This window comes from Gekko japonicus, unplaced genomic scaffold (assembly GCF_001447785.1).
Source record: "Gekko japonicus isolate JY-2015 unplaced genomic scaffold, Gekko_japonicus_V1.1 scaffold2758, whole genome shotgun sequence".
NCBI classification, from domain to species: Eukaryota; Metazoa; Chordata; class Lepidosauria; order Squamata; family Gekkonidae; genus Gekko; species Gekko japonicus.
The window spans coordinates 71,684-96,017 of NW_015162561.1; the positions used below are offsets into that span (position 1 = coordinate 71,684).

The following is a 24,334-nucleotide window of genomic DNA, read 5'->3' on the forward strand; positions in this document are numbered from 1 at the left end:
AAGTCAAAGCCATCTTTGGGCAATCTTTGAGGGTACTTCCCAGGCCCGTCGCTATAGTGGGGCATCTTGGGGCGAGGCCCCCTGACTTACTGGCAAGGCCCCCCCGACTTCCCATCCAGCCCAGGGCACCCGAGCCACAGCAGGTGTGGGGAAGGGGCCGGGGATCCCTTTAATTTGATTGGCCAGTGCCCCCTAAAAAATGTAAATGCCCCCCGACTTAAAAAATCCTGGCTAGGGTCCTGCTTTTTTTTTTTTTTTTTAAAGGTCCCCTTTCTTAGGCATTCATGAAGGAAGCTACCTGGCTTTTCACAGCCCTTTCCTGACACCGAGCCACAGGAAACCACCCTCCCATTGCCGACTTCACCCACGCGCTTAAGGATCCAATTCTAAATCCCCCCGGAACATCTTTGCACCATTGGCAACCTAAGACTTACTCAAACATCCCCCCCATCCTGTCCCTTGCTTGCAGCCGCTTCCATATCCCCCCCCCAGTGCAGTTCCTCCTATAATATAATAGGTAAAGGTTTCCCTTGCTTGAAAGCTAGTCGAATCCAACTGTAGGGGGCAGTGCTCATCTCCGTTTCCAAGCCGAAGAGCCAGCACTGTCTGAAGATGTTTCTGTGGTCATGTGGCCAGCATGACTAGACGCTGAGGTGCATGGGACACTGTTACCTTCCCACCACAGCGGTACCTATTTATCTACTTGCAATGTCTGGCTTTCGAACTGCTAGGCTGGCAGGAACTGGGGCCAGAGACGGGAGCTCCCTCTGTCATGTGGCACTCGGGTCTCGACTGCCAAACTTTCCGGTCTGCAGCTCGGTGTCTTAACCTCTGAGCCACTGCAGCCCCTATAATATAAGTGTCATCAAATCACAACTGACCGATGGCAATTCCTCATGACAAGAGACTCCTCCAAGGCAAGAGGTGAGCAGAGATGGTTCGCTATTGCTTTCCTCTGCATAGCAACCCTGGTCTTCTTTGGCTGTATCCCATCCAAGTACTAACCCTGGCCGACCCTGCTTAGCTTCCAGGCTCTGACAAGCTCAGGCTAGCCTGGGCTATTCAAGGTTGCTTCCTCCCAAACCAAAGGGTCGTTTATTTCCTCCCCACAAACATCACCGGCCAGCAACATACCTATACGTTTACCCACAGGTCATTCCAAGCGACAACCAAAGCTCTGGCAATAATCTAGCACAGTGGTGGCGAACCTATGGCACGGGTGCTAGAGGTGGCACTCAGAGACCTCTCTGTGGGCACGCGTGCCATCGCCCCAGCCAGGCCCAGACCATCATTAAAGTGTCGAATTCTCTGCCAAATAATTTTAAGTAAATGACAGCATTTGGGATTGCTTTCCTTACTTTGTTTGGATCCTCTTCAGTTAATGTATGAGTTTTTTTTTTTCTAAAGTAAAACCTCAGTATTCAGGTTAAATTGCCGTGTTGGCACTTTGTGATCAATAAGTGGGTTTTGGGTCGCAGTTTGGGCACTCGGTCTCTAAAAGGCTCGCCATCACTGATCTAGCACATCCCCACAGTCCACTCACTTAGTAAGTGCGGCTGCAGTCACACACACTAACTAATCCACTTTCAGTCCACTTTCAGTCCACTTTCGAACTGGATTTTACTGTGTGAACTGGCAAAATCCAGTGAGAAAGTGGACTGAAAGTGGATTATTCAGTGTGTGTGACCGCAGCCCTCATCTAGCTAGGATAGCTGGGCTGCATTCATCGACTGCTATTTTGTTCCCCCGGGTCTGATCTGAAAAAATCTTTTTTGAAAAAGTTATCTGCGTAACATCTGTTTTTAGAACTCTTACAGCAAAGGTCAAGCTTTAGTTTATTTTAGTCTCGCTCTGTGCTCTGGTTATTTCTTCCCACACCTTCTTGCCAAATCACCCTCCCCAGAGGCGGGGTCAGGGAGACTTAACTAAACAAATTGTTTACAGCCGTGTGGGTCTGAAAGTAAAAGCCCCAAAGTCGAGAACACAGTCCGTGTCTGCAAGCTTTCTTGTTCCTCAGAACTCCTCATCAGGCCAGATGTTGCAACGTTAAAAAGAGAGGAGCAACAATCAGACAATCAGTGGGGACTGTTGCTGTGTAGTTTAATTGTTTTATTACCTCTTGCTTTCATGGCCCCTGGCCTGTGGCAACCTGAAACCTGAGAGCCAATTTGGTGTGGTGGTTAAGAACACATACTTTAATCTGGCAGAACCGGGTTTGATTCCCCACTCCTCCATATGCAGCTGTTGGTGTGACCTTGGGTCAGTCACAAGTTCTCTCAGAGATCTTCTCTCAAGAGCAGTTCTCTCAGAGCTCTCTCAGCTCCACCTACCTCACAGGGTGTCTGTTGTGGGGAGAGGAAGGGAGATTGTAAACTGCTCTGAGACTCTGAGTGAAGGGCAAGGTATAAATCCAATCTCTTCTCTTCTTCTTCGCCAGACGGCCAATCTACCATACCCTAGCATGAGCAGGTCTTAACAGCTTCACCTAAAAAATTTGCTTAAAATACACTATTCTTTTTTTAAAATTTTGTAACATCATGCCTGATGAAGAGTTCTAGTGAACTTGCAAGCTTACACACAGTTATGTGTCATTGGGTTGGTCCTACTATGGATGATGTTCTTGGCTTTTTAGATGGGAGTAAAACATGCCTAGGGCTGCGGTGGCTTAGAGGTTAAGACACTGAGCTGCAGACCAGAAGGTCTGTAGTTCGGCAGTTCGAGACCCGAGTGCCGTGTGACGGAGTGAGCGCCCTTCTCTGCCCTCAGCTCCTGTCAACCTAGCAGTTCAGAAGCAAGACATTTCAAGTAGATAAACAGGTACCGCTTCGGTGGGAAGGTAACAGCGTTCCGTGCACCTTGGCGTTTAGTCATGCCAGCAATATGACCAAGGAAATGTCTCCAGACAGCACTGGCTCTTCGGCTTGGAAACGGAGATGAGCACCGCCCCCTAGAGTCGGATTTGACTAGCTTTCGAGCAAGGGTTGGCAAGCCTAGAAAAACATTGCAATTTCTTGCTTTCAAACTGCTAGGTTGGCAGGAGCTGGAACTAGAGACGGGAGCTCACTCCATCATGCGGCACACTCGGGTCTCGAACTGCTGAACTACTGACCTTCCACAGCCTGCAGTTCAGCGTCTTAACCACTTGCGCCACCGCAGCTCCTCAGGGCAGGGTGCCAGCCTACAATTCCCAGAAGGCTTTGCTCCTATCGGCCAGTACCTCTCTGAGCCTTCACCTGTTGTGGATCCAAAAAAAGGGGGAAAGACTAGCATCACGGAAGTCCCAAATATACAAATTCCACTAGTAGAAAACACCATCAAAATTGCCAAACAATATATTAAACAATTATAAAGTTGGTGGTGTCACAACAACAACATTAGTGCATACTGTAACCATTTCCTGCAGGAGCTCACAGGAGCAGAGCTCCGGCAGTAAAGAGCCCAGAGGGTGGGCAAATTCAACAAGCCCCGCCCCCTGCTCCCAATAGCCCCAGGCCACAAGGAGCAAGAAGCAGCCAGGTAAGTTGCAGAGCCCATCCCCCCCCCCGATAGCAATCCAAAACAGTCCAGTGGCCTAAAACCGGCCTAACATGATAGCAATGGTGAGAAGTCTCCTACAAGAAAGAGAGCAGGACAAATATTTGAGGTTAGCCTCTCCCAGTGATGGGGCAGGGTCATCACCCAACAGAAGAAACAAAACATATCAAAAGCATTTTGCCTTGGTAGAAGTAGGATTTTTATCTCATATGTGGCCACAATACCTTCTTTTCAGCAGCCCGTCTCGCCAGATCCTTCTGTTTGATGCAAAGCATTTGATATTTAATTAACTTGCCAATCAGAGTCACAGGAAGTGATTCCCCAGCATCTAGAATGCTTTTTGCTACCTCTATCACCTGCAGAGGAAAAAACAAATACATGCCAGTTTTAGGAGTGACAGGATAAAAGAGGTTCATAAAACTACTCTCTTCAAAAAGGCACTTTAGTAAACTGACATTAGTTTCAGGAAGACTCGATTTAAACCAGTTTTTTGGGAGGAAAAGGGATGTACTTCACCATGACTCTAATTTAATGTTAAGAATCAAATTCGACGATGGATTTTTTAATAATAGAAGAATAGAGAAGAGATTGGATTTATACCCCGCCCTTCACTCGGAGTCTCAGAGCGGCTTACAAACTCCTTTTCCTTCCCCTCCCCACAACAGACACCCTGTGAGGTGGGTGGGGCTGAGAGAACTTGGACAGAAACTGCTCTTTTTCAAGGACAGCTGTGCCAGAGCTTGTGACTGACCCAAGGTCACATCAGCAGGTGCAAGTGGAGGAGTGGGGAATCAAACCCGGTTCTCCCAGATTAGAGTCTGCACACTTAACCACTACACCAAACTGGCTCTATGGTAATACACACATAGACACGTTTTACATAAATGAAACCTATGAGGGACATGCTTTTACATACATGAAAACTATTTTATTTATTTATTTTTAGACTTCTACCCCACAGGGCTCGGAACATGCCTGTAGTGAGGGAAAGCCTATGGATGGATGGACTCCTGGGATGACCAATCACCTTCTGGCTGCAGAGCGTTCAGAAATTGTAAGCAGCATTCTTGGACACTCAAAAGCAGTTCTCTTTTTCCCAAACGCTGGAAATCCGGATCCCAAATGCTCTGCACGTACACACTCATACACTGCTTTCCCAACCCCTCTGCCCCTGCTACGTGTTGGAAAATGGGTACAATAAAAAGAAGTGTTTTGATCCTGCTGGAGTGGCAGCGGGGAGGGGGAAGTTGGAGGACTCATCTCTCTGTTTCGGCCTCGCCCATAGCCCTTTCCAATGCACATGAAAGAAAGAAAAAATTAAGGGCGATTCTGCATCTGGCAGCTCAAAACCACATTCAAATACCCCGAGGGAACGCCATACTGACTGCAAAGTCACCCCTGAACGGCAATAAAAAAGCCATAAATCTATGCAGAAGGTACCATAAAACCCGATGATCAAAGGAAGTGAAAGCAGCATGCAATGCAGGGAGGAATGTCTGTTCCAATGTGGGTCTCATAAAACAACGGAGGGAAAAGCCAATACAGAATCGCCCTAACTTACAAAGGAGGTGCTTCTTTTGGAGACGGGGGGGATGTACATGACCAGTCTTTCTAGTCTACGCCCTTGAAGGGGGAGCCCCCCCCATTTCCCCCCTTTTTTCCTGGGCCTTCCCACCTCTAGGCATTATAACAATGTTATCTCCACATCACACCAGCATAGGGGTTTAGCTGAAATCCTAAGCAAACCTGGCCTTGGGATTGCACTGTGAACACTCCTTCCTATTAAAAAAAAACACCTGTTCACACAAATGAAACTAGCAATGATGAGCTCCTTCTACAACCTGAAGCGATACAGGTAGATGTAGGAGGAGCTGACTCACTGAAAAGCGTTCCTTTGAGCATGGCAGAGACTGTTCTAACCAAGGCGCACGGAACGCTGTTACCTTCCCACCGAAGTGGTACCTATTAATCTACTTGCAATTTCTTGCTTTCGAACTGCTAGGTTGGCAGGAGCTGGAACTAGAGACGGGAGCTCACTCCGTCATTCGGCACCCGGGTCTTGAACTGCTGAACTACCGACCTTCCACAGCCTGCAGTTCAGCGTCTTAACCACTTGAGCCACCGCAGCTCTTCTTAGTTCTTATCCGATTTCAAAACACGAAAGTAGGAGTGTTTCTGTGTGCCTTTAAATGCCACTCCCCCTATTTCTGCCCTCTGCCCAATTGCAGAGGAGTATAAGCATTTCAATGATAATAGTAGGTGGGGCTATCCTACACTTCATTGGCTTAATATATATATTTGATGCCGTGAACTCTCCCATCCAATTTTTTGGTTGGTTTTTGGAATCGAATAAAGTTCGACTCAGATGAATTAATATAATTTTATTAGGTAAACTTTTAATCCATTTTTTAGTTTACTTGGGGAATATTAATCTGATGCAAATCTTCCCTAAGGACTGCAATTGCCCAAGAAGGATTGCCTTCCCTTGGTTTCTTCAAGGAGATAATTAGCACATGAACAGATAGGCTGCTGGGTCAAAAGTTGAACTATCACAGTCCTTTAGATGAGTCAGAGCTCTGCAGAAAGGAACGTGAAGAACAAGTTTTCCTTGTTGCTAATCCATGCAAACCTTTCTGGCATGGCCACAAACGTTGCACCGTCACGCATTTTCAATTGGGAAAATGCAGAAAGAATAATCCGCATAGAGTGGAGTTTCCGGTACCAACATCCGCTGAAAACAGACATATGCAGAAATGAAAGCAAGGAAGACGAATCAAAGGCGTACCGGCTCGAGCGCTGGGAAACTCTGGAGTAAAGACTGAATGCAGAAAGGGCCACGGTGACAAACCTGTAGGAGCGAAGACGCTAGGAGTCTTTAGACAGCAGGACGTTCATGCGGCAGGATGTTCGGGAACTGTGCCCTGTGTTGCTTTATAACATTTAAAACTGAAGGAATGGAACGTGTATAGAAGGCACTATTCCAAAACTATGCAGAAGCAAGATGCTAGTTAGACATGGGTTTATCATTTCAGTGAGAACTGCGCCCTGATACGCTGTTCTCCAGGGAAGCACGTCAGATGTATCCCTGGAGGCGATTCTAGTTTTACTTCTGGGCCCCAAATGGAACATGGCTGCTCTGAAGAATCTGCTCCTGGCCGTTGAAGAGAAACTGCTGGGAGAGATGCGTGGCTAAATTGACCCTGTAAGGATTCTTTTGTCAGCAATACCGAACATGCTCAGAAGCAAGGGGCACATCTGGCCAATGCTAAACGATTCAGCCATCCGATCTGGCATCGACAGAACGCAGCAGCATCTATTAGACAGACAGCCGTCGATGAGAATGATGCATCTCACATTTGCTATCTGAGCTACAAGCCCCAAATCAAAGACCAATAACAGTTTCAGATATATTGTGGGGTGATGGTGGTGGTGGGAGGACTGGAGCTCCACCCTAGACTCCAAGACCAATTCCCTCCTTTCTGATTCTGTTGGTATGTAGCCTAATTGGGGTGGAATAAGGTTATTGAATTTTCTTTGGGCGATGACAGCAACATCAAGGCACAGCTGCATTGTCCAGATGTGTGGCCCTGACAAGCTGTTTTATGGCTATGTTTCTTACAGCTTGTTTCCACCAAATTTCATACAGCTCGCTAACATCTGGGATCTTTTCCTTTGAGCCACATAACGACTTAAAAATAATATGAGGCACAGCTCAACAAGAGTTCATGTAAGAGAGGGAGACGGTTTGTGCGTGGGTTGTCTTTCTTGCAGAGTTCATCTAGATGGGAAGTATTGTGAAGGAACACCTTTCACATGTAACATTTCCCAAATTTCGTTTTTAACTTAACTGGATATATTTATAGCTTTGGGATGAATGAAGTGTTACTCCTGAGTTCTGACATCTTCTCATTCCCTCGCACCTTTGGAGAAATTACACTTGACTGCATATGGTGTCAATTTTGAGGTCTCCGGCACGGACAACCAATGCTCATACAGTATGTCTGTGTCTTATCTGACCCAGGCAACAGTCTAAGCTTTATGGGTGTGTATGCATAGAAGTACGCAGGTTAGCTTCCGGTAGTAAACTGTGTTCCAGAACTTGGATTAAGGCTCAACATGAGCAACACAACTCAAACCAATGACAAGAACAACAGACGACCTCTACGGAGTATCCCAAACTGCTTTGGAAAGGACTCTGTTTCAAGAGCAATTTTATGGGCCAGTTTGGGGGGGGGGGTGTTCAAGGAAACTCAAACCCAAAGTAAGTTTGTTGGGCCAAACCAGCTGCATGGCTCTTTGGATACTGGCCTACAACTGATAGGGATTTTGGAGTGAAGGACGAAGAGCCATTTCAGTTCATAGAATCCATCCTGGTCAGACCAAGAGTCATCCAGTGATGGTACCACTTTAATTTGCTCTGGTTAGACTTCACCTAGAGTATTGTGTTCAGTTTTGGACACCACAATTTAAGAAGGATACAGTCAAGCTGGAACGTGTCCAGAGGACAGCAACAAAGATGATGAAGGGTCTGGAGACCAAGTCCTGTGAGGAAAGGTTGAAGGAGCTGGATATGTTTAGCCTGGAGAGGAGATGACCGAGAGGTGATATGATATGATATGAGAGCAGAGGTCCATCAGTGGCTATAAGCCACAAGGTATAGATAGGGGCTCTGGGGCAAGTGATGCTCTGTCTTCTTGGTGCTTTGGGGGGGGTCAACAGTGGGAGGGCCTCTAATGTCCTTGCCCCACTGGTGGACCTCCTGATGGCACTGGTATTTCTGGCCACTGTGTGACACAGAGTGTTGGACTGGATGGGCCTTTGGCCTGATCCAACACTGGCATCTCTTATGTTCTTATGTTAACCATCTTCAAGTACTTGAAGGGCTGTCATATAGAGGATGGTACAGAGTTGTTTTCTGTTGCCTCAAAAGGTAGGACCAGAACCTACGGGTTGAAATTAAATCAAGAAAGGCTAAACATGAGGAAGAACTTCCTGACAGTTAGAGCGGTTCCTCAGTGGAACAGGCTTCCTCGGGAAGTGGTGGGATCTCCTTCTTTGGAGGTTTTCAGAGGCTAGATGACCATCTGACAGAAATGCTAATTCTGTGAACTTAGGCAGATCATGAGAAGGGAGATAAGAAGGGTCGCCTCAGTGCTTAGTTCTTGTGGCCCTTTTTTACATGCCCAGTGAAATACCGATTGCCACTTTGGGATCAGGAAGCAATCCTGGAGGTTTTTTTGTCATCTTCTGGGCATGGAACAGTGGTCACTGTGGGTGGGGAGGGGGAGGTATTTGTGAATTTCCTGCATTGTGCAGGGGGTTGGACTAGATGACCCTGGAGGTCCCTTCCAACCCTATGATTCTATTATTCTCTGCTATGGGGCAGAATCATCAACACGTTACTCAGATCAGATCACACAACACAGACCACAGAGAACATAGGAGCACACATGAAGCCGCCTTCTACTGCATCAGGCCACTGGTCCATCAAAGTCACTATTGTCTACTTAGACCAGCAGCGCCTCTCCAGGCTCTCAGGCAGAGGTCTCTCACATCACCTCCTAGGTGATCCTTTTAACTGGAGTTGCCAAGGATTGAACCTGGGACCTTCTGCATGCCAAGCAGATGCTCTGCTAATGAACCAGAAGCCCCCTCCAAAAGTGTGCAAGGCTGGAAGCACCAAACGATCCACACGTATAACAAACACTTAGAAACGTTCCGACTGCCATCCCAAACAGGTAGGAGCCAACTTACAACGGCTAGTTCTTGTGACTAGGATCTTCCCACCGCCCTATGCTGTCACTCTCTCCTTTGTGACAATCGGACAATACATCAGATGCAAGACGACCCTGTGACTCAAGCGTGCTCTGTTTTGTTTCTCCAGATCTTGCAGCCGTCTCGTTCATCCTGCACAATCACTCTGTCCTCACGTGTAATTCCTCCATGGGTCAAACCACCTGAAAACCTCCTCAGAGCGCTCCTGCTTCCTTCCTCACTAGCAAACATTAAACAGTGGCCAAGACTGATTTCCAAGCAAGCCCCGTCCCTAGTTCTGGTTAGCAATTGAACCAGAACCAGAAAACTTTTATTGGCATAACACAGATAAACCAGAACAAAGGCAAAATTTAAGGGGTAGTACTAAAACAACATCAACCAATATTCCCAATATCTCAAAATACAAAGCAATCCTAACATGGTTTACGAGATTTACAAAGTACTACTCTTGACTTCCATACATAAGTCAAAAATTCAGCGACAGATAGTGTTATTGCTGGACTCTTGTCTGCTAGAAAGAAATTTAAATCCCTATCCAGAAAATCTCTCTGCACAGGGAGAAGCGGGCAAATCAAAGCATTGCGCATAGCGAAATATTTAGGACAACGAAAAAGAATATGGGTAGGTGTCGTGTTCAAATACAGAGATAAAAGGGAGAAAATCGACTCGGTTTTTAAAGTGGAAGAATGGTTGAAGCGGCACTTTGGATCGAAGGAAGAGGAACAGCAGGAAGGAGACGGCAGAGCAGGCATTGCAGAAGACACAGACGAAGACCAAGGTGCAGCGGGAGGCGGTGCAGCCAGAGAGACATATGACTTGCGGCATAGAGGACCAAAGTAACTCTTTATAAACTAAAGATTCGCAAATGAGGAAGATGATGAAAGAGACTCGGTGCACACAAGAGAAGATGGATGGAATACTAACACGGACTGACTAATTCTTGAATTCACTGACTTAAATGAAAAGTTATAAGAATTAATACTAACTGAATACTAACTGTTAAGGACCTTCCCTCTTGGGTTTTTAGTCATAAAGGTAAAGGTTCCCTTGCTCGAAAGCCAGTCGAATCCGACTCTAGGGTTGCGGTGCTCATCTCCGTTTCAAAGCCGAAGAGCCAGCGCTGTCCGAAGACGTTTCCGTGGTCATGTGGCCGGAATGACAAAACACCAAGGCGCACGGAACGCTGTTCCCTTCCCTCCGAAGTGGTACCTATTTATCTACTTGCAATTTCTTGCTTTCGAACTGCTAGGTTGGCAGGAGCTGGAACTAGAGATGGGAGCTCACTCCATGATGCGGCACCCGGGTCTCGAACTGCTAAACTACTGACCTTCCACAGCCTGCAGTTCAGCGTCTTAACCACTTGAGCCACCACAGCTGGGTTTAATTTGCTGTCCTTTTATCCTGGGGTAACTATTCCCTTCCCCTTTTTCTTTTCTGTTAGTCTGTAGGTGTAACAAAAAAGTAATAAAGCTACCCTGTCTTCAGGGGATTAAAAGAAAAAGAAAAGAAAAAGAATATGGGTGATAGAATCAGGTTCCCCAAGATTACAGTTACAAAGTCTATCCTTGTACGGAACACCCCTGTATCTACCGGAGACCACTACTGAGGGGAAAAGGTTGAACCTTGCAAGCATAAAAACCCTCCTAAAAACTGGGATTGTCAAATTAGCAATATATGGTACCATGGAGGTATGCAAGGGGAGGAGGGGTAATAAATAGGGAGAACAAACTCCAAGACTACCGGCATTAATGATCTGCGCCTCTATATCCCAAATTCTCCTCCTTACCACCTGCAAGATTGCTACCTCGCCACAGTTATAGAGGGGTTCCAGATCAATACCTAGGGGAAGGGAGTATGCTCATCGTCGTCCCAATTGATTCAGCATGCCGGACACCCACAAACCAAAGAGCCGTGGCAGTCCCCATTGCCAATATATTCTTGTCCAGAGGTCATACCAGGTATTCATAGGAACATGACTGGTACAGTTCAAAAAAAGTTACCATGGCATGAAATCTCCAAATGAACTGGGGATTCTCTTTTGGTAGCTCCCACCATCCTACTTGAGCTCAACTAGCCCAGGGAAAAGCTGGGTCAACCAGGTGACGTTGTCTGGGGTTGCCTAGGCAATCCAAAATGACAGCTGAGGTCATGCAAGAATAGATGTGGAGGGGAAATTTTCCAGTGCTTTCGATCGCCACAGAAAATTTCCCATTTCTAAAGATCGTTTCATAAAACGAAGAACAATGAACGGATGCTACTGCCAGTTCGGTATTTCAAGTGATTATCCTAGAAACTGAGTAAGAGAGTACATGTATGTTTTATTGATTTGTAACAGGAAGTCAGAAATTAGGGTTGAGGCCGATGGTGCAAAATCAGGCGAAAGTATATTTTATTAATCAGTTGAATTTCCAAAAATTCCCAATGCGTTTCGCTAACAGGCTTCGTCAGGGGAATCTGTTCGTCTTGCAGTAGTTCTTCAAAACTAATCTTTTACTCTTTCTGAGAAGGCCATCGCTTTGGCCCTGTTTTTAATCTCCTGTGCCAATGTTCCCTCTAAGCTGTGGAGTCTTGGAAGCAAAACGTATGCTTTGTGAGCAACTGGCATGAAAGTAGTGAGTGAGTCATTTGGCTACCGCATAGATTAGTTCGCTCTGGAGCCATCCTTCCTGAGCTAAGGCAGAAATGTGTGAGCTGGAGGCTAAAAAATTGTGAGCTAGCTCACACTGACTCAGCTTAGAGGGAACACTGCCTGTGACTGATGCGGCTCTTTATTTTCTTCTAATTGATTTGTAAACCAGGGTGGGGATAAAGCCACAAATGCATATTGGAATGTCAATAAAAATTAAGTTATACATTCACCAGATTGGCTGGGCAAGTTGAATCAAAACCAACACAGAAATTTTTATGTCTGTGCCCTCCTCTTACATGGTGGAAGGGATGAAAGCCAGTGTGGTGTAGTGGTGAGAGTGCTGGGTTAGGATCTGGAGACCCAGGTTCGAATCTCCACTCTGCCATGGAAGCTCACTGGGTGACTGTGGGCCAATCACTCAGTCTAACCTACTCTGCAGGGTTGTTGTCAGGAGGAAAGGAGAATGATAGAGAAGAAGAGATTGGATTTATACCCCGCCCTTCATTCGGAGTCTCAGGGTGGCTTACAATCTCCTTCCCCTTCCCCTCCCCACAACAGACACCCTGTGAGGTAGAGAGGGCTGAGAGAGCTCTGAGGGAACTGTCCTTGAGAGAACAGCTCTGAGAGAACTATGGCTTGCCCAAGGTCAGTCAGCAGCTGCGAGTGGAGGAGTGGGGAATCAAGCCCGGTTCTCCCAGATTAGAGTCTGCGCACTTAACCACTGCACCAAACTGGCTGCTTTGGGTCCCCATCGGGGAGGAAGGCAGGGTATATACGAAGTAAATAAAAATAAATAATTTATTTTTTCTATTACTAGTACTATGATGTAGAACCAACAAGTAATGCAAATGATGCTACAGAGTGACAGTTAAATTGCAAGTTAAATGGAAGGGAGCTAATTCTGCTGCCAGAGATAAGCGGACAACGATATCCACAGTATTTCGTGCACAGTGCTTCGATGCTAAAACTAGTTAGTCAACAGTTACCAACGCTTCTGATTTTTCCCTTAAACTTAAGCCATGTAAAGGAAGTACAAACTACATGATACTGTAATTTTTAGAAGTAGTATTCCAATAAAAATGAGCTTTGAATTTGTTTATAACTTTTGAATCATACCTGATATATCTTCTTCCTAATCTAATATTTCAGTTCACACATTTCTTGCTTTTTTCTTTTTTTGAACATGTCAAACAAATTGGATCACGTTGCATTTACCGTTGGATAATTTTCCAGGAAATTATCTGGAGAATTTTCCGATTCAACCATTTCCAGAAAAAAAAGACATTATTGCTCATATTTTGTGACGTCATTGACACTTTTAAATAATTTTATGTTTATTCAAACCCTCCTGCCTTAAAACAGTTAAGCTTTTTCTGCAAACTGGCTGGTTCTCTGGATTTGCAGAACCATCTACCCTAGTTTGGGGTGACAGTGGTGCTGAAAGATTCTAATATACAAAGGCTCTAAGACAGGGGTGTCAAACACATTTGTTATGAAGGCCGGATCTGACATAAAGGAGATCTTGTTGGGCTGGGCCATGTGTGTCATCAAATGTAATGCCAGGTAGCAGAGATATAAACCTTATAAAGGACACAGACACAAAGGGTTTCTTTTTACTTAAAATAAAATCATGCTTAAAACATTAGCACTCTTGCAATATTTTGTTTATTTAACGGCTTCTGATAACTGACACCTCTTGCTCTGAATTATTGCATCAAAATGTCTGTGCTGTTGCAATCTTGAGTATGCTGTTCAGGTGTGTCTCTGTAAGCTGCAAACCTAAGATGACGCAGCAGCAGCAGAACTGGGAGAAGAAGCAGAAGACAGCCAGTTCCACTGCGGGCCTGACAGAAGCCTGATCCAGCCCCTGGGCCGCATGTTTGACACCCCTGCTCTAAACATTTAGCTCTGCTATTTCACAAGCTAGATGTTTAAATTACAATCAGGGAGGTTAAAGTTACTGGTTGAGGCAATACAGACAGAAATTGTAGAGTTCTGCATCTGCCTGCCCATTGTCCTTCGAGGAATTAACTTTTGATCATCCCCATTCAGGAGAGAGCTAGAACCGTGGGTGGGAACCAGCGTCCGGCCAGTGAAGAAAGGTGGACAAGGACCCCATTGATCGCCCGGAATGGCTATGATGATGGGAACCAGGGGAACTGCATGGACAAAAGCCCTGTGGGGTGCGGGCTGTAGTAAGGGGGAGAATTGGGGAAGACGGAGTGAAAATGGACCTGAGGAACGGTAGCAGTAGTAAAAGGGTCCACTTGCCTCATAATACAAGGGTGTTGGAGTCTGACCTTCTTTGACTTTCTTGACTTTTGCATTTCCAGAATCTGTAATCTGTAAGAAACACAGTGCCATGAACAAACACAGTGAATGAATTCTTTATACAAGATTATGAGTGGGATAAAGCAGGTCGAGAAAGAAGTACTTTTCTCCCTTTCTCACAATACAAGAACTCATGGGTAAGCCATGAAATTGCTGAGCAGTCGGGTCAGAACAGTTAAAAGGAAGTCCTTCTTCACCCAAAGAGTGATTAACACACGGAATTCACTGCCACAGGAGGTGGTGGCGGCTACAAGCATGGGCAGCTTCAAGAGGGAATTAGATAAGCATATGGAGCAGAGGTCCATCAGTGGCTATTAGCCACAAGGTATAGATAGGGACTCTCAGTCTGGGGCACTGTATTCTTAGTGCTTGGGGAGGGGGTGACAGTGGGAGGGCTTCTAGTGTCCTGGCCCCACTGGTGGACCTCCTGATGGCACCTGGTATATTTGGCCAAGAGTGTTGGACTGGATGGGCCATTGGCCTGATCCAACATCGGCTTCTCTTATGTTCATATGGGAACTGCTTATGTTCATCTCTGTTTCTACAAAATATCCTGAAAGGAGGATATGTTGGTTTAAGATGCAGATGGACCTGGGTATCTGGACCTGGCGTTAAAAGTTGTGGCTGGATGACATAGGCTGAGCCGGCTGAAGCTGAATCCGACGAAGACGGAGGTTCTGTGCCTGAGTCGCGGCGGTCCAGGGGCAGGGATCCCACTCCCCACCTTCGACGGGGCGCTACTGGTGTCAGCGCTGGAGGTTAGGAGCTTGGGAGTGCGCTTGGACACCTCCCTAACGATGGAGGCCCAGGTAGCAGCCACTGCCAAGTCAGCCTTCTACCACCTGCGACTGATCAGGCAGTTGGTTCCCTTTCTCGAACGTAGCGACTTGGCAATGGTAATCCGTGCAATGGTCACCTCGAGACTGGACTACTGTAACGCTCTCTACATGGGGCTGCCCTTGTTACAAATTCGGAAGCTGCAGCTGGTGCAAAATGCAGCAGCCAGGCTGTTGTCGGGTCTCTCTCTGAAAGAACACATCCAGCCTGCACTGAAAGCATTGCACTTGCTGCCTATAACATGCCGAATTCACTTCAAGGGGCTGGTTCTTACCTATAAAGCCCTTTACGGTCAGAGTCCAGCATACCTGAGGGACCACCTTTCCCCATATGTTCCCCAGAGAGCACTGCGTTCTGGGACACAAAACCTTCTGGTTTTCCCTGGCCCTAAAGAGGCCAGACTGGCCATTACCAGGGCTAGAGCCTTCTCTGTGGCAGTGCCGCGCTGGTGGAACAAGCTCCCGGAGGACATCAGGGTACTGCGGAGCTTGCTACAGTTCCACGGGGCCTGCAAGACGGAGCTCTTCCACCAGGCATTTGACCACACCAACCACATCTAACAACTGGTTCACATGGCACAACGGGTGTATCTGGGTATAACATCCAAGCCTTCCCTGGGACCTTGCCATCGCCACTGCTGCACTGACTGACTCCTGTTGCAGAATACTGGATATGACAATATAGGAATATGTTCACCGTGGGATAGGAAAACTTGAATGTATAGCACTCTAGCTTTTACATTGGTTTTAAATTGTTCTAAAATGTTTTAACATTTTTATGTAAGTCGCCCTGAGCCTGCTTCGGCAGGGAGGTCGGGAATTAAATCCAATAAATAAATAAATAAATAACCAACCCAGGGGCCACTTTAGTTGTAACGAAAGGCTTGGGTCCATCTCGTGGAATTGCTTATTTTTCTCCAGCAGGGAGGTCAGGAATTAAATCCAATAAATAAATAACCCAGAGGGCCACTTTAGTTGTAACGAAGGGCTTGGATCCATCTCGTGGAATTGCTTATTTTTCTCCCTTTGAACAGCAGTGCTGTTTCACAAACTGACCCTCCAGGTTAGAAGCTTACAATCAGGCTGAATAGCAGCCTAAGCCAACGACCAAGTAATGACAGAGTCTGGCTGAGGACAGACTGGCAGTATGAAGCGCAAGGGAGGCGGGGCAACAAGACCCGGACCAAGTTGTGCCGGGGATTCCCGGTCGCACTGCACCAAACGATACGGGAGCGTACCGGGGAGGAGGCGCAAGGGAGCGTTCGCACTGCTGGCCCGTCCCCTGCGGAGGCGCGGCCGTAAGCGACTGCTTTTCACTCTGACGACACGCGCCTAGGCGCATAGGTGCAGCAATGCGGCTTGCTTGCGGCTTTTAGCATGCACACTTCCAGGAAGCGGAATCAACTTTTGCTACCGCTTTCACGTGGTACTTTTTAAATGCGGTAGGGAATCGTCATAGGATGGGTTGAGTACGGCTGGGGAACACCTGGCAGCTGTGGCTGTGTGAACCGGCCCCTTGAATCCGTTTGTGAAACGTGCCTATATCGGGCCAAACTGCCAGTCTGAACTCAGCCTCTGCTACATAAACCAGAGTTTTTCAGTTGGAGATTTTAATGTCTGCCACTGGAAGAAGAAACTGCTAGTGAAAGCACAGTACTTGAGAAACATCAGGTGGAAGCTGCAAGTAAAGCTCACCTATGTTCCTTTATGGAAGGGAAAGCCGGGCATTGTCTAGCCTGATCTCGTCAGATCTCAGAAGCTAAGCAGGGTCGATACTTGGGTGGGAGACCACCAAGGAAGACTCTGCAGTTAAGCAATGGCAAACCACCTCTGCTCCTCACTTGCCTTGAAAGCCCCTCGCTGGGGTCACCAGAAGTCTTGGGTGGGCGACCTCCAAGGAAGACTCTGCAGGGGAAGGCAATAGCAAACTACCTCTGCTTCTCACTTGCCTTGAAAGCCCCTCATTGGGGTCCTCATAAGTCTTGGGTGGGAGACCTCCAAGGCAGACTCTGCAGAGGAAGGCAATGGCAGACCACCTCTGCTCCTCACTTGCCTCGAGAGCCCCTCCCTGGGGTCATCATAAGTCAGCTGTGACTTGACCACACTTTTCCATACATGCGTGCTCATGTATCAGTTTTTCAAAACAGGAAGTCATCACTTCTTTGGCGGGGCAGACTGAGTCACGGGAGGGACTACCTGTGCAGTCTGAAATAGTGTCAGCCTTCTAAGCCCATCAAAGTCAACAAGCTTAGAAAGGGGTAACCCTGCCTAGGACCGCACTATAACTTACAGATTACGGCAGAACTTCTGAAGAAGGGAGCGGCGACTCACGAAAGCTCCTACCCTGCCACATATTTCGTCAGTCTTTCAGGTGCTACTGGACTCTTGCTCTTTTCTACTGCTACAGACAAACACGGCTACCCATCTTGGTCTAGCAGCTGAACTTCCAGACAGTAAGAGCAGTACGGCGATGGGACCAATGACCTAGAGGGGGTGGATGGGCTTTCTATTGGTGGAGCTGTTCGTGCAGACACTGGACAGCCATTTGTTGGTGGATTCCCTAGCCTTGGTTCTGACGTCACCCCACACCATTACCCGTGGAACGTCCTGCCAGACTGCAGCCGACTGATGGTGACCTCTCATGGTCTTTTTGAGGCAAGACCAGAGGTCATTTTGGGTCAGTTCCCCCGGGTGAGGTGCAGGAGGGCGGGGCACATGACGAAGCCCCGCCCCTGCTTCCGGCCCCGCAGGCCCCTGATGTCAGGGGGTGTGGCATATGCTAATGAGTTCCCCTAGCTCTTTTTCTACGAAATGACCCCTGGGCAAGACACGAACAGAGGTAGCTTGCCACTGCCTGCCTCTGCGTGGCAACCCTGGACTTCCTTAGTGGTCTCCCATCCAAGTACTCACCAGGGCCGACCCTGCTTAGCTTCCAGGATCTAACAAGATCAAACTAGCCTGAGCCATCCAGGTCAGGGGATCAGCGCTACATACCTCTTCTAATATCTGTTCCCAAGATACCACGCTGAAGAGCCTCCGCAGTGGCAGCTGCACAGCAAGAGACAGAGCCTTCATGTGCAGCGCGTCTTCGACTTGGTTCCCGACGACAAAGGCGATGCTCGGAGTCCAATTCTCCTGTTTGAGATTCAAAACAAACCACAGATATGATACATTATTATTATTTTTTATATTCGAGGTTGTTAACCTTGTTGTACTGTTTTCATTAACGTTTGCCACGCTTAGGACGCAGGTTTATGAATAGGCAGGGGCTCGCTACCACCAGGTGGCAATGTGACACCACAGAGCACATCCTTTTCTCTAAGACGATATCTGATGCTAAAAAAAAGTTCAACGACTTTGTAACTTGGAGAAGGCAAAGAGCCACTCGCGTTTGGAAGAAAACAATAAAGCAAGGCAATCAGTAAAATTCATGGGTCTGCAAGATTAAGAAATATTAAAAATGTCACAAGACACTCGAGAACAAACGGACTTCAGTATTAATGTCTGCCAGGCACTGGCAAGCTCTGCTTTTAATATAACTATCTGCCTTACCAAGCACGCATGTGTATTTCCAATCAGTGTTAAGATGTCAGATACAAAGAGACTACAGCTCATTGTCTTTCTCCTTTTCATGTCTGCTCTTAAATTCTTGAGTTCAAGAGGCTATTATCCTTTGTCAGGACCATAATATAAACTGAGCTTGAATCCAGTGGCACCTTTAAGACCAACAAAGTTTTCATTCAAGGTATTAGCTTTCTGTGCATGCACACTTCCGCAGATACCAACGGCATACCAAAGGCTCATGCAAAAGCTCATACCTTGAATGAAACTCAGACTTTGGTCTACTGCTTCAGACCAACACGGCTGCCCACCTGGATCTATAAACTGAGCTTAGGTAAAGGTAAAGGTTCCCTTGCTCGAAAGCCAGTCAAATCCGACTCTAGGTTGTGGTGCTCATCTCCATTTCAAAGCTGAAGAGCCAGCGCTGTCTGAAGACGTTTCCGTGGTCATGTGGCCGGCATGACTAAACACCAAGGCGCATGGAATGCTGTTACCTTCCCACCGAAGTGGTACCTATTTATCTACTTGCAATTTCTTGCTTTCAGACTGCTAGGTTGGCAGGAGCTGGAACTAGAGACGGGAGCTCACTCCATCATGCGGCACCCGGGTCTCAAACTGCTGAACTACCGACCTTCCATAGCCTGCAGTTCAGCGTCTTAACCTCTTGAGCCACCGCAGCTCCTAAACTGAGCTTGCTGACTCCGTATACCAGCACACCCCAAAAGCTGGCCTCTCCTCCAGCCAGCAGCCAGCTCAGAAGCCACCATGCCAGAAGTATGGAACTCGAGGCCAAAAGAGGTGAAGAGCCCAGTGAAATGCTTGCCAGGGCCAGAACTGTGCGGGATCCGAGCCGTGCAAAGGCTTGCGTTGCTCTCTAGTAACGGCCCTTGTTTTAATTCATACATGTATGAATTAAATTAATACATGTTACCTAATGAATACACATTGCTTTACTGGGATTATTTGGGTTGTTTCCTATTTTCACACAGAGTAAACAACAGGGTGTGGCCGCTGAGAAATAATTCCACATGGGTAGCTGGTGTTAGACTGCAGCAGCAAAATGGAACGCAAGTCTGTTGCCACTTTGGAGACTAGCCATTATTTTCATAGTGAAAGTGCCTGCTGGAATAAATGTGATTCTCTGGCCCCGGTCACACGACAAAGTTGCCGCGGGAGAGGCACGGATGGTTGGCGGATTATCCAGGCGCGATCACACCCCAACATCTGGGAAGTGGAGCGCACCCGTGGTTTACCGCCAACAATGCACCTTAAAAAACTAGTACCTCCAAGGTACTAGCAAACGTTTGCCACGGGCTGCCTCCAGACGCCCGTGGTGTGATCGTGCCGGTGCCCAGCATTCCCCTCCAGTCTTGTTTACCTGCCAGCACCGAGGGAAGGACCTGTGGTGTGCCACCGGCGCGTCTGATCGCATAATCGCGGATCAAACTGATTTAGCCACGCGATATCTGGCCTGTGCCTCTGAAGTGCAATTTTTTTGCAACTCAGGAGTAAATCCCGTTATAATCCGATTTCCAAGTAGGTTTTAAGACTATGCTTGTAAATCACATGGGGATCCCCAACACGGGGCCAACCAACACCTTTCCTGGTACCTGGCCAATGGGTTTTAGAATGCGGGCAGGACCAGGAGGAGCTTTTGCCCACCGGGGCTTCCGACTGGCCACTGGAGATCTGATTGGCTGCACAGATTTATTTATTTTAAAGTTGCTTTGGCCACAGCTGCTACCGCAGTACCAAGATCTTTGCTGTGGGACTGTGCATGTATACCAAAAAATATTTTGAAACAACACGTTCTCCTCCGCTTCACCCGGAAGACTGATCTTAGCACCCCATTCGGTACGAAAGTCAATTTAGCTCAAACGGGCTTTTCAGAAGTGAATGCCGCAGGGCAAGCTTGAAGGCAAAAAAGCACTCCTCTCCCTTCGAGCAACATCTGGTTTGGGATCAAACTGCTTTGCGGTTGTTTACCCCTCAGTTCTGAAATGGAGGCTAGCGTCTAAGGAGCTGAGGATAGTAAGAGGAAAGCCAGAGCCAGCTCATTCCTGATGAGGCTCCTAAGCCTTGACCTGCTGCTACACATCAGTAACTGTCCTTATAACAACAGTTAAAACAACAACTAGCAGGTGTCACTGTTTAGGTCTTAGCCATGAAAAGTTTTACCTGCTGCATAATAAAGCCCTACTAAAGGCACCCTGACTGTTCCCTGGAAGGCCAGATAATGAAACTGAAGCTCAAATACTTTGGCCACCCAATGAGAAGGGAGCACTCACTGTAGAAGACCCTGATGCTGGGAAAGATTGAAGTTCAAAGAAGACGGGGACGGCAAAGGATGAGAGGGTTAGACAGTGTCATAGAAGCAACGAACATGAAATTGAGCCAACTTCAGAGGACAGCGGAAGACAGGAAGGCCTGGCGTGATCTGGTCCATGGGGTCGCAAAGAGTCAGACTCGACCGTGCGACTGAACAACAACTAAAGGCACCCAAGCAATCCCGGCTATTTCATTTCTGGCCTAGGGGGCAACCCTATTTGCTGAAATCAGATCCTGGAGGGTATGAGGCAACTTATACCTTTACTGAGTTGATAAACTTGAAGAGTAACAAGCATTTTTAGTACTTTGAGGTTTCAATTTTTCATGTTAATACTTGAACTTTATGCATTCTATCCTTCCTACATGTCTCGCTTGCCAAGCAGAAGGCCTGAGTGCTGCATTGCTATGCATGACTCTCAGTGAGAAACGCAGATTATAAGTAAAGTAAGTAAATAAAAGAGTTAGCCAGAAACTGCCAGCATGCTTTCTGAATGACAAATTTTGCCAGGGGCCCTAACATATTTAAACCTACACTCCAGCTTTTCAAACCTCAGACCTCAGCCTACCCCATAACTGTCCCCCGAAATTGGAAAGACTATGTCTGTGAGCTTGAAACCAGTAAGTGCCACTCCCGGTCCCCACACTAACCCAGTCCACCTCTGCGTGAAGAGAACGCAAAAGAGAGCCAAACCTCTAACCTGCCTAAAGGTCATCTCAACCCTATTTGCCCAAGTGATAGTGAAATTCCCCTTTTCTTTCCACCCCCTTCCCCCTTCCCCTCTCCGTTCAAGATTTCCAAGGGCCCCCGACTGTCTGTTTCTTTCTTTCTTCCATACCAGTAGGGTAAAAGGGCTGCCAGATGTAAAAGGGGGGAAGACTTGGCTCTGTCTCTCAGTAAGCCTCTGTGGTAAAGGCCGCATGTTTGAACCTGAGTCTAACAAAACCTAGTTGGACAAGTCCATCACCTGTGCCCCATCTGCAATCTTTACAGCACTGTCTTCATCCTATTCTTTTAATGTTTATTCTTCGCTTCCAGCCCACTGACATTCACACCCTCCCTCCATCTATTCCCATTTAGCAGGCAGTGCCTGTTTTTCTCTATCTATATCAATAGTTAGTGTAAATTTCTGAAAAGCAGGCATCAAAGCCCCCACCATCTAAAGCCCCATGTCTTCTCAGGGAGAGCAACAAAGTTTAATGCTGGGTATAAGCTTTTCCCTGCATGCACAAAAGCTTATACCCAGAATTAAACTTTGTGGGTCTTAAAGGTGCCTATTGGACGCAAACATTGTTCTCTCTTATCTCGATAGGGCAAAAAGGTGATGTTAAAGATGCAGCTGCAGTGTTTAAGATTATCCGCCCATACACACATATCAACCCTGATGTGGCAGTCACTATGTGAAGAAGAATGTGTGTGCAGCCCCATTGACGTGTTACAGTGAATGCCAATGTTCCCTCTAAGCTGTGTTAGTGCAAGCTAGCTCACAGTTTTTTAGTCTCAGGCTCACACATTTTTGTCTCAGCTCAGGAAGGATGGTTCCAGAACAAACTAATTAATGCAGTAGCCAAATCACCTGCTCACAACATTAATACCAGTAGCTCACAAAGTAGAATTTTTGCTCACAGGACTCCATAGCTTAGAAGGGAGCATTGGTGAACGCACACATACCCTACATATGCTTGTAAGAAAGAGCCAATGTGAGTTCAAGTTATAAATGAAACCAGGGACCAGGCCCTTGATAAATTTCGGGCTTAACCACACATTTGGCTCTACATGCATTGAATGCAACACGAGACTTACTCAATGCATTTATAAAGAAAAATCAAGTGTACATTGTATACAGATTGTACACACATTCACTGTAGCTTGTAGACCCGGTTTGTGCACGCGCAGAGCTTTGATGGTTGTTTCTGAATTTTGGCACTGAAAATGACAGCAATCTCATGCACCTTTACTTGACTTCTGAACATGGGATCTTACGTCTGAGTCAACACACTTAAGAATGGGTTGCAAGGGGAGAAATTCTATGCAGCACAACCTGGAAATAAAGCCGATGGCAGAAACTTCCATGTTTTGGATCAGGCTGTAAGGCTGCTACCCTGTTCGGTGTTAATAAACCCACCTGCAGGAATGGGACTTGCTCTCGAGTAAGCAGCCTGCATCAGGTTAGGCAGGGCTATTTTTGGGCAGGAACGCACAGGAACAGAGTTCAGGCTGGCTTCAGAGTTGGCCACACCCACTACAGCGAAAACCTCTGCGTGCTGGCTACAGGCTGAGCAAGAACCCCCCCCCCCACTCTGAGGCAGGTGGGCCAGGGGGGGCTCTGGAAGGATCAGGGAGGCATTTAAATGCCTCCCGTGCCTTCCAAGGCCTGTCCAAGGACCGACTTGCCCCTCAGCTGCAGGGAGCCAGGGCAAGCCAAGGGAAGGTGTGGGGTGTGGCCTAATAGGCTAATGAGATGTCCTGTTGGGGTGTGGCCTAATATGCTAATGTGTTCTGCTGTTGGGTGTGGCCTATTATGCTAATGAGTTCCTGCTGGGCTTTTTCTACAAAAAAAGCCCTGATTAGGGCTGGAAGGAAGCCCCAGGGCAGGTTTGCCAGCTCCAGGCTGGGAGATTTTGGGGGTGCAGCTTGAAGAGGGTGGGGTTTGGGGAAGGGTGGGACTGGTTGGGGTCTAATGCCATAGAGTCCCCCTTCCAGAGTGGCCCTTTTCTCCAGCTCAGCTGATCTCTGTCCCTGCTGGAGACCAAATGTTAATTAACAGCGGGAGATCTCCAGGCGCCACTGGAGGTCGGCAACGCTAGGAAGCCCTGGGACGTTCGTGGCGCCTGAGAGCAGAGCGCCGACTGCCCTTCGGCTTTGCAAAGAGGCGCCCAAACTCGAGGGGCCCCTCGAGTCCATCCAGCCCGGCCCGGCCGTCCTCAGCGCCGCCAACGCACCTCCTCCAGGCGCGCCGTCACCAGCCCGGATTCCCAGTTTTTGGAGCCAGCCCCTGGCGGCGCGGGGGGCCCGCCGCCAGCCCCGCTCTTGGGCCGCTTCGGAGCCATCAGGCAAGCGGGGCCGTCGAAGCCCGCGACTTCTCAGCTGCTGCTCCCTTCGCCGGGACCGGGAAGCCGAACGGTCGCCGTGACAACCGCTGCCGGGCCGCCTCTGCGCGCGTGCGCGGCTCCCGGAGCCGGCTCGGTGTTCTGCGTCTCCATGGCAACCTTGCGGCCTACCCGGGCCTTGCGGGCCCCTGTAGTCAACGCCGGCGACCTGCGTGGTCTTGGGGTGGTTTTTTTTGGAAAACAGTGTTCAAAATTAGCGACCCTGGAGGTTCCATTTAGGGTGCAGCGTCCT

At 47.7% G+C, this 24,334-nt stretch overlaps 1 protein-coding gene across 1 annotated transcript in view; it reads right to left on the minus strand.

The window, feature by feature from the left end:
- The window catches only part of SPAG17 (sperm associated antigen 17), a gene marked incomplete at its 3' end in the record, with an annotated part of 95,503 nt that extends 71,461 nt beyond the window's left edge, over positions 1–24,042 (minus strand). Inside the window, exons 1-4 of the mRNA XM_015406391.1 lie at positions 23,935–24,042; positions 18,100–18,240; positions 14,210–14,281; positions 3,759–3,890 (exon numbers count right to left, since the gene is read on the minus strand). Coding sequence (XP_015261877.1) covers positions 3,759–3,890; positions 14,210–14,281; positions 18,100–18,240; positions 23,935–24,042 — 453 coding nt within the window. The remainder of the gene's footprint in view (positions 1–3,758; positions 3,891–14,209; positions 14,282–18,099; positions 18,241–23,934) is intronic.
- Between the last annotated feature and the right edge of the window lie 292 nt (positions 24,043–24,334).